The 18,857-nt window shown below is 47.1% G+C and overlaps 1 protein-coding gene across 1 annotated transcript in view; it reads right to left on the reverse strand.

Annotated features, from left to right (window-relative positions):
* The window catches only part of ARR3 (arrestin 3), a 38,672-nt gene extending 19,815 nt beyond the window's left edge, over positions 1 to 18,857 (reverse strand). Inside the window, exons 1-7 of the mRNA XM_073600780.1 lie at positions 18,753 to 18,857; positions 9,702 to 9,730; positions 6,969 to 6,999; positions 4,397 to 4,457; positions 4,265 to 4,309; positions 1,300 to 1,496; positions 1,155 to 1,214 (exon numbers count right to left, since the gene is read on the reverse strand). Coding sequence (XP_073456881.1) covers positions 1,155 to 1,214; positions 1,300 to 1,496; positions 4,265 to 4,309; positions 4,397 to 4,457; positions 6,969 to 6,999; positions 9,702 to 9,718 — 411 coding nt within the window. The 5' untranslated portion in view covers positions 9,719 to 9,730; positions 18,753 to 18,857. The remainder of the gene's footprint in view (positions 1 to 1,154; positions 1,215 to 1,299; positions 1,497 to 4,264; positions 4,310 to 4,396; positions 4,458 to 6,968; positions 7,000 to 9,701; positions 9,731 to 18,752) is intronic.

Consider the following 18,857-nt stretch of genomic DNA (forward strand, 5'->3'; position numbering starts at 1 on the left):
CCCACCCATTGTAGGCTGCCTGTATAAAACTACAGGAGGGGGCGGAGACAAGACCAGTCACCCTGCACAGGGAGAAAAAGAGAGAGAGAGCAGAGCAGTGGGAGGGGCCCAGCATGCTCCATCCATTACAGAAAGCTACAGGAGGGGGCGGAGACAAGACCAGTCACCCTGCACAGAGAGAGAGCAGGGCAGTGGGAGGGGCCCAGCAGACCCCACCCATTGTAGGCTGCCTGTCTAAAACTACAGGAGTGGGCGTGGACAAGACCTGTCACCCTGCACAAGCAGAGAGCAGAGCAGTGGGAGGGACCCAGCATGCTCCACCCATTTCAGTCTGCCTGCGAAGATTACAGGAGGGGCGGAGACAAGACCAGTCACCCTGCACAAGGAGAGAGAGCAGAGCTGTGGGAAGGCACAAGCAGGCTCCTCCCACTACATGAGGGGGCGGAGACAAGACCAGTTACCCTGCAAAAGGAGAGAGAACAGAGCTGTGGGAGGGAACAAGCAGACCCCACCCACTGTAGGCTGCCTGTAGGAAACTACAGGAGGGGGCGGAGACAAGAGCAGAGCAGTGGGAGGGGCCCAACATGCTCCACCCACTACAGAAGACTATAGTAGGGAGGCAGGGACAAGCACAAGGAGAGAGCAGAGCAGTGGGAGGGGCCAGCATGCTCCACCCATTTCAGTCTGCCTGCGAAGATTACAGGAGGGGGTAAAGACAAGACCAGTCACCCTGCACAAGGAGAGAGATCAGAGCTGTGGGAAGGGACAAGCAGGCTCCTCCCACTACAGGAGGGGGCGGAGAGAAGACCAGTTACCCTGCAAAAGGAGAGAGAGCAGCAGCGGGAGGTCTTTATTACAAGAAGCTCCACACCAGATTACTGCACAGCAATACACAAAGGTCACCCGGGCGTCTATGTATAAAATATTCGCTGTGTGGATGTCTCAACCATTCACATGGAAAAGCAAATATTTGCCATTTTGATTGTAAGGTGATTGTCTCCTATGGTTGTCGGCTCCATCTAGTGGCCATAATGCGGTACTTCCTGAAATACCTCAATCAGAAAATAACATACTACGTTTTGGCCACTAGATGGAGCCGTCAGTCCATTGGAGATAATCATTGGAGATAATCCTATTACAATGATATGATGTACCTTTCCAGAATCCTCAGGTCCGGGTTGTAGGGTCACAGAACAGGGCAGGTTTGTTGCCATCTGTAAGATAAAGAAATAAATAAGATCCCGACTCCATAACGAACATCCCCCCCCCCCCCCTCCCAGGCGTACAAAGTCTCCTCACATTGAAGCTGAAGGGGAAGGAGTTGCTTCCAAGCTTGGCCTTCAGCTTCTCCTGGAGCGGAGTCAGCGCCTTCTTCTCCCCCGGCAATGGTGGGTGCACTTGGCATGACTGCACATAGATGTCCTTCCTGAAGCTCAGACCGATGAGCTCCATGTCATCCCGCCCATAGCGGAAGGCGCAGGTCATCATCACAAACACTGAATGATAAAAGAAGAAAAGCAGAGTCAGGAGAAGGAGCTGTCTTGCCAACCCAAGTATAAGGGGGTCAGGGGGCCCTTTGTCACTGTGCCCTGCATGTGCAAGGTTAGAGTATCTCTTTAAAACATGCTAAAATACCATAATACTGACCGAGAGGCCACTTCAGCATGCCTTAAGTGCCCTTTACGGTGCCTTATATTTTATACCAGTTAATGATTAAAGCCTGAAGTGCACAGAGTGGATCTGGAGTGCCGTATATATATATACATATATATATATATATATATATATATATATATATATATATATATATATATATCTTTCTTCACATTTTTTGCATACATTGTTTTATATCAGTTGCTTTTTGGATACTTTATCATTATTTTACATGTCATTATTTAACTCTAAGTTCTCATGTATGTGGGTGTGGGGACTGCGTGTAAATCGCACCCTTTCTTGAACCTGCAGCAAAAAAAAAAAATGCACTGCTTTTAGCAGACAAGTGGAGGTGCCATTTATTTTTAATGGCATCCCCACTCGTTGGAACCGGCAGAGCGTTTTGCCACGTTTGGGGACTGCATAGCACAATGCAGTTTCCCTGCGGCTGCAATTTTGAAAGAGGCGCAGGGACCTTTCCCCTGCATTTTCCATAGGTACAATAGTCCATGCAAATCAATGGGCTGCTGTGCCTACACAAATGCAGCTGCAGGGAAGCTGCAAAAACATGAACTTAGCCTGCAGGGAAGCTGCAAAAACATGAACCCATCCTACAGGGAAGCTGCAATAACATGAACCCAGCCTGCAAAGGAGCTGCAATAACATGAACCTAGCCTGCAAAGGAGCTGCAATAAAAATAAACTTAGCCTGCAGGGAAGCTGCAATAACATGAACCTAGCCTGCAGGGAAGCTGCAATAACATGAACTTAGCCTGCAGGGAAGCTGCAATGACATGAGCCTAGCCTGCAGGGAAGCTGCAATAACATGAACCTAGCCTGCAGGGAAGCTGCAATAATATGAACCTAGCCTGCAGGGAAGCTGCAATAACATGAACCTAGCCTGCAGGGAAGCTGCAATAACATGAACCTAGCCTGCAGGGAAGCTGCAATAACATGAACCTAGCCTGCAGGGAAGCTGCAATAACATGAACCTAGCCTGCAGGGAAGCTGCAATAACATGAACCCAGCCTGCAAAGGAGCTGCAATAACATGAACCCAGCCTGCAAAGGAGCTGCAATAAAAATAAACCTAGCCTGCAGGGAAGCTGCGATAACATGAACCTAGCCTGCAGGGAAGCTGCAAAAACATGAACCTAGCCTGCAGGGAAGCTGCAATGACACGAGCCTAGCCTGCAGGGAAGCTGCAATAACATGAACCTAGCCTGCAGAGAAGCTGCAAAAACATGAACCTAGCCTGCAGGGAAGCTGCAATGACACGAGCCTAGCTTGCAGGGAAGCTGCAATAACATGAACCAAGCCTGCAGGGAAGCTGCAATAACATGAACCTAGCCTGCAGAGAAGCTGCAAAAATATGAACCTAGCCTGCAGGGAAGCTGCAATGACATGAACTTAGCCTTCAGAGATTACAATAACATGAACTTAGCCTGCAGGGAAGCTGCAATAACATGAACCTAGCCTGCAGGGAAACTGCAATAACATGAACCTAGCCTGCAGGGAAACTGCAATAACATGAACCTAGCCTGCAGGGAAGCTGCAATAACATGAACATAGCCTGCAGGGAAGCTGCAATAACATGAACCCAGCCTGCAAAGGAGCTGCAATAACATGAACCCAGCCTGCAAAGGAGCTGCAATAAAAATAAACCTAGCCTGCAGGGAAGCTGCAATAACATGAACCTAGCCTGCAAAGAAGTTGCAATGACATGAACTAAGCCTGCAGGGAAGCTGCAATAACATGAACCTAGCCTGCAGGGAAGCTGCAAAAACATGAACCTAGCCTGCAGGGAAGCTGCAATAACATGAACCTAGCCTGCAGGGAAGCTGCAATAACATGAACCAAGCCTGCAGGGAAGCTGCAATAACATGAATCTAGCCTGCAGAGAAGCTGCAAAAACATGAACCTAGCCTGCAGAGAAGCTGCAAAAACATGAACCTAGCCTGCAGGGAAGCTGCAATAACATGAACCTAGCCTGCAGGGAAGCTGCAATAACATGAACTCAGCCTGCAGGGAAGCTGCAATAAAAATAAACCTAGCCTGCAGGGAAGCTGCAATGACATGAACCTAGCCTGCAAAGAAGCTGCAATAACATGAACCTAGCCTGCAAAGAAGCTGCAATAACATGAACCTAGCCTGCAAAGAAGCTGCAATAACATGAACCTAGCCTGCAAAGGAGCTGCAATAAAAATACACCTAGCCTGCAGGGAAGCTGCAATAACATGAGCCTAGCCTGGAGGGAAGTGCAATAACATGAACCTAGCCTGCAGGGAAGCTGCAATAACATGAACCTAGCCTGCAGGGAATTTTCCATTTGATCTCCTAATAAAGATTCCTATAGAACAGCCTTTCTCAACCTTCCCAACACAGAGGAACCCTTGAAATAACTCTGTTCTCAGGGAACCCCTACTAAAAATGACCACATCTACAACTCATGATACATCAGTGTGGTGAAGAAATTGCTCATTGCTCAAGGAACCCCCCTAGCAACCTCTGGAGAAACCCTAGAGTTCCATAGAACCCTGGTTGAGGAGCCCTTCTATAGAAGTATAGCAAACTCACACTCAATTAATTTGGTTAAAAACCTTTTTCATTTACCTTTCTTCTCCTTTTGATACTCTGGGTCAATTACAATCATTCCATCTGTAGAAAATAGAAAAAAAAAGGGTCGGTCAGAGCTCTGAGAATGGGTTAGAGAGACGTTATTATGAAGAAAAAATAGCCACTGACCTACTGGCTCTACAAACTCTACGTGGTCCACATAGTCCCGCTTTGCCAGATAAACAGTTATCTAGAAGAGGAAAAATAAGTCTTCTTTATGAAATAGTACTTCTAGAGTATACCATATGGCCAAAAGTCTCTGAACATCTGACCATCACACCTGTATGAGCTTGTTGGACACTACCATTCCAAAACCATCTGCTATTAATATAGAGTTCCCCAACAACCCCCCATGGCCATTCATATAGGGTTACACCCTCTTCCCATGGCCATTAATATGGATTTGCCCCCTTTTCTGACTATAACGTCCTCTATTCTTCTGGAAAGACTTTCCACAAGATTTTGGAGGGTGTCTGAGGGAATTTGTGCCCATTTGTGAGGTCAGGTACTGATGTTGGATGAGAAGACCTGACTTACCATCAATATTCCAACTCCCCTTCAAAGATGTTCAGTAGGGTTGAGGTCAAGGTTCCGAGTTTGTTGGACATCCCATTGCAAAATCATGGCCATTAATATGGAGTTGCCCCCTTTTCTGACTATAACATCCTTTATACTTCTGGAAAGACTTTCCACAAGATTTTGGAGGGTGTCTGAGGGAATTTGTGCCCATTTGTGAGGTCAGGTATTAATGTTGAATGAGAAGACCTGGCTCACCATCGGCATTCGAATTCATCCCAAAGGTGTTCAGTAGGGTTGAGGTCAGGGTTCTGAGTTTGTTGGACATCTCATTCAATAACTGGCTCGTAATCTTTATTCTATTTCATCTCAAAGATATTCAGTAGGGTTGAGATTGTGGTGGTAGGTGAGGAACACCATATGCGAAGAGAAAGTCTTGGAAACTCCAGTCAGCCAGTTGGAGAACAATTAACACTTTATTAATGTGTGACTTAAATCACGAGGAACATGTGCCAGGGAATTGGGGCTCCCCCTTCTTTAGGACTTTGGTAGTGTTAGACCTGTTAGACATGGGGACCACAGTCTAACATTGAGGTCAGGGATCTGTGCAGGACTCTCAAGTTCCTCCACCAAACTGGTCAAACCATGTCTTTATGGAGTTGGCTCCACTCTTCTGGGAAGAATTTCCTCTAGATTTTTGGAGGGTGTCTGTGGAAATTTGTGCCCATTTGCGAGGTCAGGTACTGATGTTAGATGAGAAAACCTGGCCCACATGTTGGGCCCAATGTTGGGCACCAAAAAAAGCCATTGGTCACAATCAGGGTTCCAATTCATCTCAAATGTGTTCAGTAAGGTTGAGGTCAGGGTTCTGAGTTTGTTGGATATCCCATTCCAAAACCATGGCCATTAATATGGAGTTGCCCATTTGTGGCTCTAACATCCTCCACTTTTCTAGGAAGGTTTTCTCCAAAATTTTGAAGGGTGTCTGTGGGAATTATTGCCCATTTGTGAGGTCAGGTATTGATGTTGGATGAGAAGACCTAGCTCACCATCAGCATTCCAAGAACCGGCTCATAATCTGCATTCTATTTCATCTTAATGATATTGTGGTGGTAGGTGAGGATAGCCATATGTGAAGAGAATGTCTTGGAAACACCAGTCAGCTGGTTGGAGAACAATTAACACTTTATTAATGTTTGACTTAAATCATGAGCAACATGTCTCAGGGAATTGGGGCTCCTCTTCTTCAGGACTTTGGTAGTGTTGGACCTGTTGGACATGGGGACCACAGTCTAAAATTTGTGAGGTCAGGTACTAATGTTGGATGAGAAGACCTGGCTCACATTCCAACTTATCCCAAAGCTGTTCAGTAGGGTTGAGATCAGGGCTCTGAGCAAGACGTTCGAGTTCCTTCACACTAAACTGGTTAAACCATGTTTTTATGGAGCTAGCTTACATTTGGCATTCCAATTCATCCCAAAGGAGTTATGTAGCTTTGAGGTCAGGGCTCTGTGCAGGACACTCGAGATCCTCCACGCCAAAATGGTCACACCACATCTTTAAGGAGCTGGCTTTGAACATAGGGGGGCACAGTCATGCTGGAACAGAAATGGGTCTTCACCAAACTGTTACCACAAGGTTGGTAGAGCACAATTATCTACAATGTCTTTGTATGATGGAGGATTACCAGGACCCTTCAATGGAGACACCTGAACCCCATCATTTGAAGAGTGGTTCACATACTTCTGTTCATAAAGGAAGGTTTGATGGTCAGATGTCCACAAAGTTTAGGCTTTATAGTATATATGGGATAAAGCTTTAGGCTGGGTTCACACTGGAGAAGGCAGCGGCTCACAGCAGGAATCTGGTGCGTCTCCATTCACCATTTCAGGTCTGATCTCAGCCCAAATTTTTGGCTGAATTCGGACCTGAAACGGACCAAAAGACGCACAGGACTCCTGTGGGGTTCGCACCGGAGCCACTGCGGAGATGTGTGAACCGGCTCCATAGAGAGCCGGTCACAATCTCCTGACGAATTGTATGCGTAACACCGACATCCAATTCGCAATAGTTTGAACCCAACCTCACACACATTTACACCTGAGCTTTAGGTTGCAGTTGTTTGTTTTTTTCTACCCGTTCTGCCAATTATTTTATAAAAGTTTAATAGAAATATTCTTCTCACCTTGCCATCAGGACTGGTTTTCTTAAAGACTCTGAAAGTAGACAATGAAATAAAACAACAAGTAAGCCAATTTGTGTAACGTTTATATTTGTATAATGTGTGGATTGATATCTCTAGTGTTTCCTCAATGTAAATGGTGATCTGAGATCTTGATGGATAATGAGGTATTGCTGGAAGGTACGGGATGTTGGTGCCACAGAGAACGGTTTTCTATCCTGAATTCCGGGGAATATAAGGTGTATGTAGACAGGAAGTGGTGTAGATACAATTTAATGGCCACCTGGATAACCCCTCTGTACCGTCTGATGGGTTCTTGCGCACCAGTGCAGACAGAGTGTCCGTCTTGAGTTGAGTTCTTTAGACAATCTCTATATCTGGGCTCAATCACACCACGATGCATGAACTTTAACACACATGCGTTTTCATACATTGCATTTGGCAGCTTATTCATTTTCAATTGGCTGCCAACACCACTACTACATTGCTATTCCAGTGATCCCCTTTAACTTCCTGGTCCCTCACCGAGCAGCTGCCCTTCTGCGTTCTGAACGCGCGGTACCTTCACGCTCGAGGCGATAGAGCCAAGGTCCGCCCAATGAGCTGTGAACTACAGTGCATCCGGAAAGTGTTCACAACGCTTCACTTTTTCCACATTTTGTTATGCTACAGCCTTATTCCAAAATGGATTAAATTCATTATTTCCCTCAAAATTCTACAAACATCAGACCAGAGAATTTTGTTTCCCATGGTCTGAGGGTCCTTCAGGTGCCTTTTGGTGAACTCCAGGTGGGCTGTCATGTGCCTTTTACTGAGGAGTGTCTTCTGTCTGGCCACTCTACCATACAGGCCTGATTGGTGGAGAGCTGCAGAGATGGTTGTTCTTCTGGAAGGTTCTCCTCTCTCCACAGAGAAACACTGGAGCTCTGTCAGAGTGACCATCGGGTTCTTGGTCACCTCCCTGACTAAGGCTCTTCTCTCCCGATCGCTCAGTTTGGCCGGGCGGCCCGCTCTAGGAAGAGTCCTGGTGGTTCCAAACTTCTTCCATTTATGGATGATGGAGGCCACTGTGCTCATTGGGACCTTCAATGCTTCAGAAATGTTTCTGTACCCTTCCCCCGATCTGTGCCTCCATACAATCCTGTCTCGGAGGTCTACAGACAATTCCTTGGACTTCATGGCTTGGTTTGTGCTCTGACATGCACTGTTACCTGTGGGACCTTCTATAGACAGGTGTGTGCCTTTCCAAATCATGTCCAATCAACTGAATTTACCACAGGTGGACTCCAATCAAGTTGTAGAAACATCTCAAGATGATCAGTGGAAACAGGATGGACCTGAGCTCAATTCTGAGTGTCATGGGAGGAGTCTGTGATACTTATGTACATGGGAGGAGCCTGTGATACTTATGTACATGGGAGGAGCCTGTGATACTTATGTACATGGGAGGAGCCTGTGATACTTATGTACATGGGAGGAGCCTGTGATACTTATGTAAATGGGAGGAGTCTGTGATACTTATGTACATGGGAGGAGCCTGTAAAACTTATGTACATGGGAAGAGCCTGTGATACTTCTGTACATGGGAGGAGCCTGTGATACTTATGTACATGGGAGGAGCCTGTGATACTTCTGTACATGGGAGGAGTCTGTGATACTTATGTACATGGGAGGAGCCTGTGATACTTATGTACATGGGAGGAGCCTGTAAAACTTATGTACATGGGAGGAGCCTGTGATACTTATGTACATGGGAGGAGTCTGTGATACTTATATACATAGGAGGAGTCTGTGATACTTATGTACATGGGAGGAGTCTGTGATTCTTATGTACATGGGAGGAGCCTGTGATACTTATGTACTTGGGAGGAGTCTGTGATACTTATGTACATGGGAGGAGCCTGTGATACGTATGTACATGGGAGGAGTCTGTGATACTTATGTACATGGGAGGAGCCTGTGATACTTATGTACATGGGAGGAGCCTGTGATACTTATGTACATGGGAGGAGTCTGTGATACTTATGTACATGGGAGGAGTCTGTGATACTTATGTACATGGGAGGAGTCTGTGATACTTATGTACATGGGAGGAGCCTGTGATACTTATGTACTTGGGAGGAGCCTGTGATACTTATGTACATGGGAGGAGTCTGTGATACTCATGTACGTGGGAGGAGCCTGTGATACTTATGCACATGGGAGGAGTCTGCGATACTTATGTACATGGGAGGAGTCTGCGATACTTATGTACATGGGAGGAGCCTGTGATATTTTTTTCCTTTTTTTATTTTTAATAAATTTGCAAATATTTCTCAAACAAACTTCTCTCACGTTGTTATTATGGGGGATTGTTTGTAGATTTTTGAGGAAAATAATGAATTTAATCGTTTTGGAATAAGGCTGTAACATAACAAAATGTGGAAAAAGTGAAGCGCTGTGAATACTTTCCGGATACTCTGTAGTTGAGCAGCATGTGTTGCCTGTCCTGCCCTTTTTGCCCCCACGGCAGTCGCCTCTTCTGCCTGCCCCTCACCCCGCCATGCACCCAATGCATTACCCCCGATTCCAGCCCTTTAATGCGCGTTATCAATCGTGTTATTGGTGTGAATGATCTCTGTGATTGTTATATCAGAACAAGGCTTCCTATGTCATGTACTGGGCAGAGAAGGACCAATCAGAACACAGCATTATATTCCAGTTCTCTTGCATCATTTTAACATTAGAATTTCTTACTTGGAACCGTCCGCCATATTGACTCCAATCTGTTGGGGGGATAGAAGAGAGAAAATCGATCAGTTCTAGGTTCAGGCATCCCGTCTTCTTCACACAAAAAAAAACCCGACATTGACTTATAATGAAGACTGGAAGTATTTGGCTTATAATGGGCAAAGAAATGTTTAAAGCAGAACTCCAACCAAGAATACCAAGAAATGGCCCATAAAATAGAACCAGCCTGTGCTGCAAAACTTACCTTCAATCCAGAGATTTCCTCGCATTGCTTTATTCGGCCACTAGGTGTCCTCAGGCTGACAGCCAGCTCCATTAAACCCACTTCCTGTGAGCCCAGCCTGTGACTGGACAGTGAAAGGAGAAGCAGCACAGTGGCAGTCATGTGTCTCTGCTCTCTCCTCCTATTGGCATGCCCCTTGTCTGTCTATGAACTGATTGGCTCCTTGTGCTGCATTTACTCTCAAACTTCAGCCCTGCTGTACATGGACTGCTGGAGGCTGGTACCAGGGGGAGGAGTCATTTCCTCAGTCTCCCCTCCCCCCCAGTGATCAGACTGTACATTGTAACTTTGTAGAAGGAGGAGGAGTCATTTCCTCAGTCTCCCCTCCCCCCCCAGTGATCAGACTGTACATTGTAACTTTGTAGCCTATGACAAGGTAGGAGGCTGCAGCAGGGGGCTAATCTGTGTCAGACATTTGTAACAACGCCAAGAAATGCACAGGCACCAGGATCTATATGATGTCTTTGTATGATGGAGTATAAACTGTGCCCTTCTCTGGAGGTACATGAACTCATTGCAGGGGGGAACATTTGGTCATACAGTGTATGGGAGTGACACGACTTTACATGCCGGGGGAGTAATGACCTATATAGCACAGGGGCCGTGGTTTGTGGTCACCAGTAAATAATCTTCACATTGAAAACATTCTCTGAGCAACCAACGGAAATCATTTTCTGTATTCGGTCAGATAAGAGAAATGTGAGTGTAGATTATACAGCGATCGTTTTCCCACACTGTACAGCTGTGCACGCTCCTAGTGCTGAGACTGTACACCTGTGCACGCTCCTAGTGCTGAGACTGTACACCTGTGCACGCTCCTAGTGCTGAGACTGTACACCTGTGCACGCTCCTAGTGCTGAGACTGTACACCTGTGCATGCTCCTAGTGCTGAGACTGTACACCTGTGCACGCTCCTAGTGCTGAGACTGTACACCTGTGCATGCTCCTGATACTGAGACTGTACAGCTGTGCACGCTCCTAGTGCTGAGATTGTACACCTGTGCATGCTCCTAGTGCTGAGACTGTACACCTGTGCACGCTCCTAGTGCTGAGACTGTACACCTGTGCACGCTCCTAGTGCTGAGACTGTACACCTGTGCACGCTCCTGATACTGAGACTGTACTCCTGTGCACACTCCTGATACTGAGACTGTACACCTGTGCATGCTCCTGATACTGAGACTGTACACCTGTGCACGCTCCTAGTGCTGAGACTGTACACCTGTGCACGCTCCTAGTGCTGAGACTGTACACCTGTGCACGCTCCTAGTGCTGAGACTGTACACCTGTGCACGCTCCTAGTGCTGAGACTGTACACCTGTGCATGCTCCTGATACTGAGACTGTACACCTGTGCATGCTCCTAGTGCTGAGACTGTACACCTGTGCACGCTCCTAGTGCTGAGACTGTACACCTGTGCACGCTCCTGATACTGAGACTGTACTCCTGTGCACACTCCTGATACTGAGACTGTACACCTGTGCACGCTCCTAGTGCTGAGACTGTACACCTGTGCACGCTCCTAGTGCTGAGACTGTACACCTGTGCACGCTCCTAGTGCTGAGACTGTACACCTGTGCACGCTCCTGATACTGAGACTGTACTCCTGTGCACACTCCTGATACTGAGACTGTACACCTGTGCACGCTCCTGATACTGAGACTGTACACCTGTGCACGCTCCTAGTGCTGAGACTGTACACCTGTGCACGCTCCTAGTGCTGAGACTGTACACCTGTGCACGCTCCTAGTGCTGAGACTGTACACCTGTGCACGCTCCTAGTGCTGAGACTGTACACCTGTGCACGCTCCTAGTGCTGAGACTGTACACCTGTGCACGCTCCTAGTGCTGAGACTGTACACCTGTGCACGCTCCTAGTGCTGAGACTGTAAACCTGTGCACGCTCCTGATACTGAGACTGTACAACTGTGCATGCTCCTAGTGCTGAGACTGTACACCTGTGCATGCTCCTGATACTGAGACTGTACACCTGTGCACGCTCCTGATACTGAGACTGTACACATGTGCACGCTCCTAGTGCTGAGACTGTACACCTGTGCACGCTCCTAGTTCTGAGACTGTACACCTGTGCACGCTCCTAGTTCTGAGACTGTACACCTGTGCATGCTCCTGATACTGAGACTGTACACATGTGCACGCTCCTAGTGCTGAGACTGTACACCTGTGCACGCTCCTAGTGCTGAGACTGTACACCTGTGCACGCTCCTAGTGCTGAGACTGTACACCTGTGCACGCTCCTAGTGCTGAGACTGTACACCTGTGCACGCTCCTAGTGCTGAGACTGTACACCTGTGCACGCTCCTAGTGCTGAGACTGTACACCTGTGCACGCTCCTAGTGCTGAGACTGTACACCTGTGCATGCTCCTGATACTGAGACTGTACACCTGTGCACGCTCCTAGTGCTAAGACTGTACACCTGTGCATGCTCCTAGTTCTGAGACTGTACACCTGTGCACGCTCCTAGTTCTGAGACTGTACACCCGTGCACGCTCCTAGTGCTGAGACTGTACACCTGTGCACGCTCCTAGTGCTGAGACTGTACACCTGTGCACGCTCCTAGTGCTGAGACTGTACACCTGTGCACGCTCCTAGTGCTGAGACTGTACACCTGTGCACGCTCCTAGTGCTGAGACTGTACACCTGTGCACGCTCCTAGTGCTGAGACTGTACACCTGTGCACGCTCCTAGTGCTGAGACTGTACACCTGTGCATGCTCCTGATACTGAGACTGTACACCTGTGCACGCTCCTAGTGCTAAGACTGTACACCTGTGCATGCTCCTAGTTCTGAGACTGTACACCTGTGCACGCTCCTAGTTCTGAGACTGTACACCCGTGCACGCTCCTAGTGCTGAGACTGTACACCTGTGCATGCTCCTAGTGCTGAGACCGTACACCTGTGCATGCTCCTAGTTCTGAGACTGTACACCTGTGCACGCTCCTAGTTCTGAGACTGTACACCTGTGCACGCTCCTAGTTCTAAAACTGTACACCTGTGCACGCCCCTCATACTGTGACTGTACACCTGTGCACGCTCCTAGTTCTGAGACTGTACACCTGTGCACGCTCCTAGTTCTGAGACTATACACCTGTGCACGCTCCTGCATGCTCCTAATACTGAGACTGTACACCTGTGCACGCTCCTAATACTGAGACTGTACACCTGTGCACGCTCCTAATACTGAGACTGTACACCTGTGCACGCTCCTAGTTCTAAAACTGTACACCTGTGCACGCTCCTGCATGCTCCTAATACTGAGACTGTACACCTGTGCACACTCCTAATACTAAGACTGTACATTTGTGCACGCTCCTGATACTGAGACTGTTCACCTGTGCACGCTCCTGATACTGAGACTGTACACCTGTGCACGCTCCTGATACTGAGACTGTACACCTGTGCACGCTCCTGATACTGAGACTGTTCACCTGTGCACGCTCCTGATACTGAGACTGTTCACCTGTGCACGCTCCTGATACTGTACACCTGTGCACGCTCCTGATACTGTACACCTGTGCACGCTTCTGATACTGAGCCTGTACACCTGTGCACACTCCTGATACTGAGCCTGTACACCTGTGCACGCTCCTGATACTGAGACTGTACACCTGTGCACGCTCCTGATACTGAGACTGTACACCTGTGCACGCTCCTGATACTGAGACTGTACACCTGTGCACGCTCCTAGTGCTGAGACTGTACACCTGTGCACACTCCTGATACTGAGACTGTACACCTGTGCACGCTCCTGATACTGAGACTGTACACCTGTGCACGCTCCTAGTGCTGAGACTGTACACCTGTGCACACTCCTGATACTGAGACTGTACACCTGTGCACGCTCCTGATACTGAGACTGTACACCTGTGCACGCTCCTAGTGCTGAGACTGTACACCTGTGCACACTCCTGATACTGAGACTGTACACCTGTGCACGCTCCTGATACTGAGACTGTACACCTGTGCACGCTCCTGATACTGAGACTGTACACCTGTGCACGCTCCTGATACTTAGACTGTACACCTGTGCACGCTCCTGATACTGAGACTGTACACCTGTGCACGCTCCTGATACTGAGACTGTACACCTGTGCACGCTCCTGATACTGAGACTGTACACCTGTGCACGCTCCTGATACTGAGACTGTACACCTGTGCACGCTCCTGATACTGAGACTGTACACCTGTGCACGCTCCTGATACTGAGACTGTGCACCTGTGCATGCCCCTGATACTGAGACTGTAATGTAGCCTAACATTAATCCTAATGCAAGTCCTTGAACTATCCCTGACTGTAGCCCTAATATTAACCCTAACCCTTAACATGACCATAATACTAATACTAACCGTAATGCAAGCCCTTGTGTTAACCCTAATGTAAACCCCAACAAAAATACTAACTCTAACCATAATCTTAGGCCCCTTTCACACATGCGGATCCCGGGAGGATCCGTTTTTGGACATCCGCTTGCTCGGCGGGGAGTGCTCCATTGATCCCCACTTAGCTGGCGGATGACTAGTCCGTCTCTACCCACTGTGCAGAAACGGACCCATGAGATCTCCACTTTCCTCCATTGGTGGGGGGGGGGGGGGGGGTTGGATGAAAACGGACCGTCTGTCCGTGTTCATCCGATCCGCAGACGGATGGAAAAATAGGGTTTTCCTCCGTCATCAGTTTCGGAGCATAGCGGAGACTGATGTCAGCGGATGATCACCCGGGTCCCCAAACACCTTTTTAGGGCAAAAACTTGCATAAAAGCCTTTAAAACTTTAATGGGGTTCACACAAATTTTTTGCATGTTCTTCTGCGAACCGAACCGGGGGGGGGGGGGGTTGGGGGGTTCGGCTCATCCCTATTGGTAACCAAAGTCATGTCAGTGACACATTCCTCTGCATTTTTTAAGGTCTAATCAATAAATTTGTGTGCACAGAGAAAGAAATACGGCTTATAAAATTGTAAAACAAAAAAAACACAGATCCCGCCTAACCCAACAAACTCCACCCTAATTTTTCCCTCTTAGATTGTAAGCTCTATGGAGCAGCGCCCTCTGCTTCCTCCTTTATTAAATTGTATTGTAACTGTAATGTCTGCCCTCATGTTGTAAAGCGCCGCGCAAACGGCTGGCCCTATATAAATCCTGTATAATAATATAAATCTGTATAATAATTTAAATCCTGTATAATTATATAAATCTGTATAATTATAATAATAATTTTTCCTTCCTCATCATCTCAATGCATTGCACCGACTGAATAAAATTAATTGAAATATCCGATTTTTCCTGAATTTTGGGCTTAGTGGAATCTCTCCACCACTCCCTCCTCCCTGATAATCAGAGAAAAGAGAGGAGCACAGCATGGACAATCTGCAGGTGTAAAGATCACCCTCAGCTGCGGCGCCTGTACCGGGGAAATCCCCTTCAACAGCTTTGTTTGCTCTGAGCTTCCTGTGTGCCTCATTTTCTGAACACATAAAAGACTCTGAGAGAGAGAATATTTATATAACAGAGACTCAGAGCTCATCTCCTTCCATGGGGCATTACCAACAGCCAATCACCAGGCCTGAACACTGTCACATGATAGAGGGGGTAATGAACCCTGTGTAAGCACTGACACCTTCCAACATGGATGCCAGGCCTGCTTTGCAAATAAACCTGAGCCCTTTAGAGTCCCCCATTACATCAGAGTCACCATAGGAGCCCCCTTACATTGTAGTCCGCCTTACCCTTACACGAGAGTCCCCATCAAATTCCCTAAACATGAGATTCCCCATCAAATTCCCCATACATGAGAGTCCCCATCAAATTCCCCATACATGAGATTCCCCATCAGATTCCCCATACATGAGAGTCCCCATCAAATTCCCTAAACATGAGATTCCCCATCAAATTCCCCATACATGAGAGTCCCCATCAAATTCCCCATACATGAGATTCCCCATCAAATCCCCCATACATGAGATTCCCCATCAAATCCCCCATACATGAGAGTCCCCATCAGATTCCCCATACATGAGATTCCCTATCAAATACCCCATACATGAGAGTCCCCATCAAATTCCCCATACATGAGATTCCTCATCAAATTCCCCATACATGAGAGTCCCCATCAAATTCCCCATACATGAGATTCCTCATCAAATTCCCCATACATGAGAGTCCCCATCAAATTCCCCATACATGAGAGTCCCCATCAAATTCCCCATACATGAGAGTCCCCATCAAATTCCCCATACATGAGAGTCCCCATCAAATTCCCCATACATGAGATTCCCCATCAAATTCCCCATACATGAGAGTCCCCATCAGATTCCCCATACATGAGAGTCCCCATCAAATTCCCCATACATGAGATTCCTCATCAAATTCCCCATACATGAGAGTCCCCATCAAATTCCCTAAACATGAGAGTCCCCATCAAATTCCCTAAACATGAGATTCCCCATCAAATTCCCCATACATGAGAGTCCCCATCAAATTCCCCATACATGAGATTCCCCATCAAATTCCCCATACATGAGATTCCCCATCAAATTCCCCATACATGAGAGTCCCCATCAAATTCCCCATACATGAGATTCCCCATCAAATTCCCCATACATGAGATTCCCCATCAAATTCCCCATACATGAGAGTCCCCATCAAATTCCCCATACATGAGAGTCCCCATCAGATTCCCCATACATGAGAGTCCCCATCAAATTCCCCATACATGAGATTCCTCATCAAATTCCCCATACATGAGAGTCCCCATCAAATTCCCTAAACATGAGAGTCCCCATCAAATTCCCTAAACATGAGATTCCCCATCAAATTCCCCATACATGAGAGTCCCCATCAAATTCCCCATACATGAGATTCCCCATCAAATTCCCCATACATGAGATTCCCCATCAAATTCCCCATACACGAGAGTCCCCATCAAATTCCCCATACATGAGAGTCCCCATCAAATTCCCCATACATGAGAGTCCCCATCAAATTCCCCATACATGAGAGTCCCTATCAAAGTCCACCTTACATCAGAAAAGAAAGCTTTCTTTGGCTGAAACGCATTGACACCCTATGCGTGTTATTTGTTACCCATTGAATAAAGCCTATGACTGCAGAGCATTCACCTTGGTGCTGACTTTTTCTTTTGGAAAGAGCCAGCAAACCCTTCACTCCCAGATGGCACTAAGAGTAAGAGGAGCTTTGTGTATGTGTCAGGGCTGGTCGGAGAAGGGATGAACGATGCACTCTCTGTGCCTCTTAGATATTATAAACCAGGAGCACAGTTGTAGACACCATGAAGAATCCATCCCACTTCTTACCTGTCCTAGAAGTAAGCAGAATTCATGTGACCGCAGGAGGGGCTCCCAGCACCGGCCCAACCCACAATTTGTATACATGGGCTTCAGTGGCCTTTGTGCAGCTACACAGTCCGCCCCTGGGACAGACAGTGAGGGCGAATCTTCTCAGCAGGAACCTAGACCACAGAAAAGACCTGACAGAGCTTCTAAACCTTCCCTACACCACCTAAAACAGAAATAAATTAGTAAAGTCTTTGCTGGAGTTCTGCTTTTGAACAGCTTATCAATACCTTTTTTTTCAGTGAGATCTCCAGAACTGGACATACTATTCTACATGATGTCTAACTAAAGATCTATATAGAGGAACTCGGACCTCCCTCCTCCTGCCGGTGACCCCTCTAGTGATATAAAGATCTATATAGAGGAATCAGGACCTCCTTCCTGCTGCTGGTGACCCCTCTAGTGATATAAAGATCTATATAGAGGAATCAGGACCTCCTTCCTCCTGCTGGTGATCCCTCTAGTGATATAAAGATCTATATAGAGGAATCAGGACCTCCTTCCTCCTGCTGGTGATCCCTCTAGTGATATAAAGACCTATATAGAGGAATCAGGACCTTCTTCCCCCTGCTGGTGATCCCTCTAGTGATATAAAGATCTATATAGAGGAATCAGGACCTCCTTCCTCCTGCTGGTGACCCCTCTAGTGATATAAAGATCTATATAGAGGAATCAGGACCTCCTTCCTCCTGCTGGTGATCCTTCTAGTGATATAAAGATCTATATAGAGGTATCAGGACCTCCTTCCTCCTGCTGGTGACCCCTCTAGTGATATAAAGATCTATATAGAGGAATCAGGACCTCCTTCCTCCTGCTGGTGATCGCTCTAGTGATATAAAGATCTATATAGAGGAACCAGGACCTCCTTCCTCCTGCTGGTGACCCCTCTAGTGATATAAATATCCATATAGATGAAATGGGACCTCCTTCTATATAGAGAAATCAGGACCCCCTTCCTCTCACTGGTGACCCCTCTAGTGATGTAAAGATCTATATAGAGGGATCGGGACCTCCTTCCTCTCACTGGTGATCCCTCTAGTGATGTAAAGACCTATATAGAGGAATCAGGACCTCCTTCCTCCTGCTGGTGACCCCTCTAGTCATGTAAAGATCTATATAGAGCAATCGGGACCTCCTTCGTCCCGCTGGTGATTCCTCTAGTGATATAAAGGTCTATATAGAGGAACTGGGACCTCCTTCCATATAGAGGAATCAGGACCTCATTCCTCCTGCTGGTGACCCCCCTAGTGATCTATATATCTTTATAGAGGAATCAGGATTATTTTTATGTTGCATTGAGATACATTGAATCTTCCAGCAATGTTAAATCATCTTCCATATAACAAACTCCTCCAGAAATATCAAAATTCATCGAACAACAAACAAGTATGAGTTGCTTACCTGAACTCGGCTCTGTACGGAGATGGTGCTCTTGGGGTGAATTGGTAATCGTCATATACTAATTAGTAGCTCTTTATATAGTTTTGACCCTCAGCCTGGCAGGTG

The sequence above is a fragment of the Aquarana catesbeiana genome, linkage group LG09 (genome assembly GCF_042186555.1).
Source record: "Aquarana catesbeiana isolate 2022-GZ linkage group LG09, ASM4218655v1, whole genome shotgun sequence".
Taxonomy (NCBI): domain Eukaryota; kingdom Metazoa; phylum Chordata; class Amphibia; order Anura; family Ranidae; genus Aquarana; species Aquarana catesbeiana.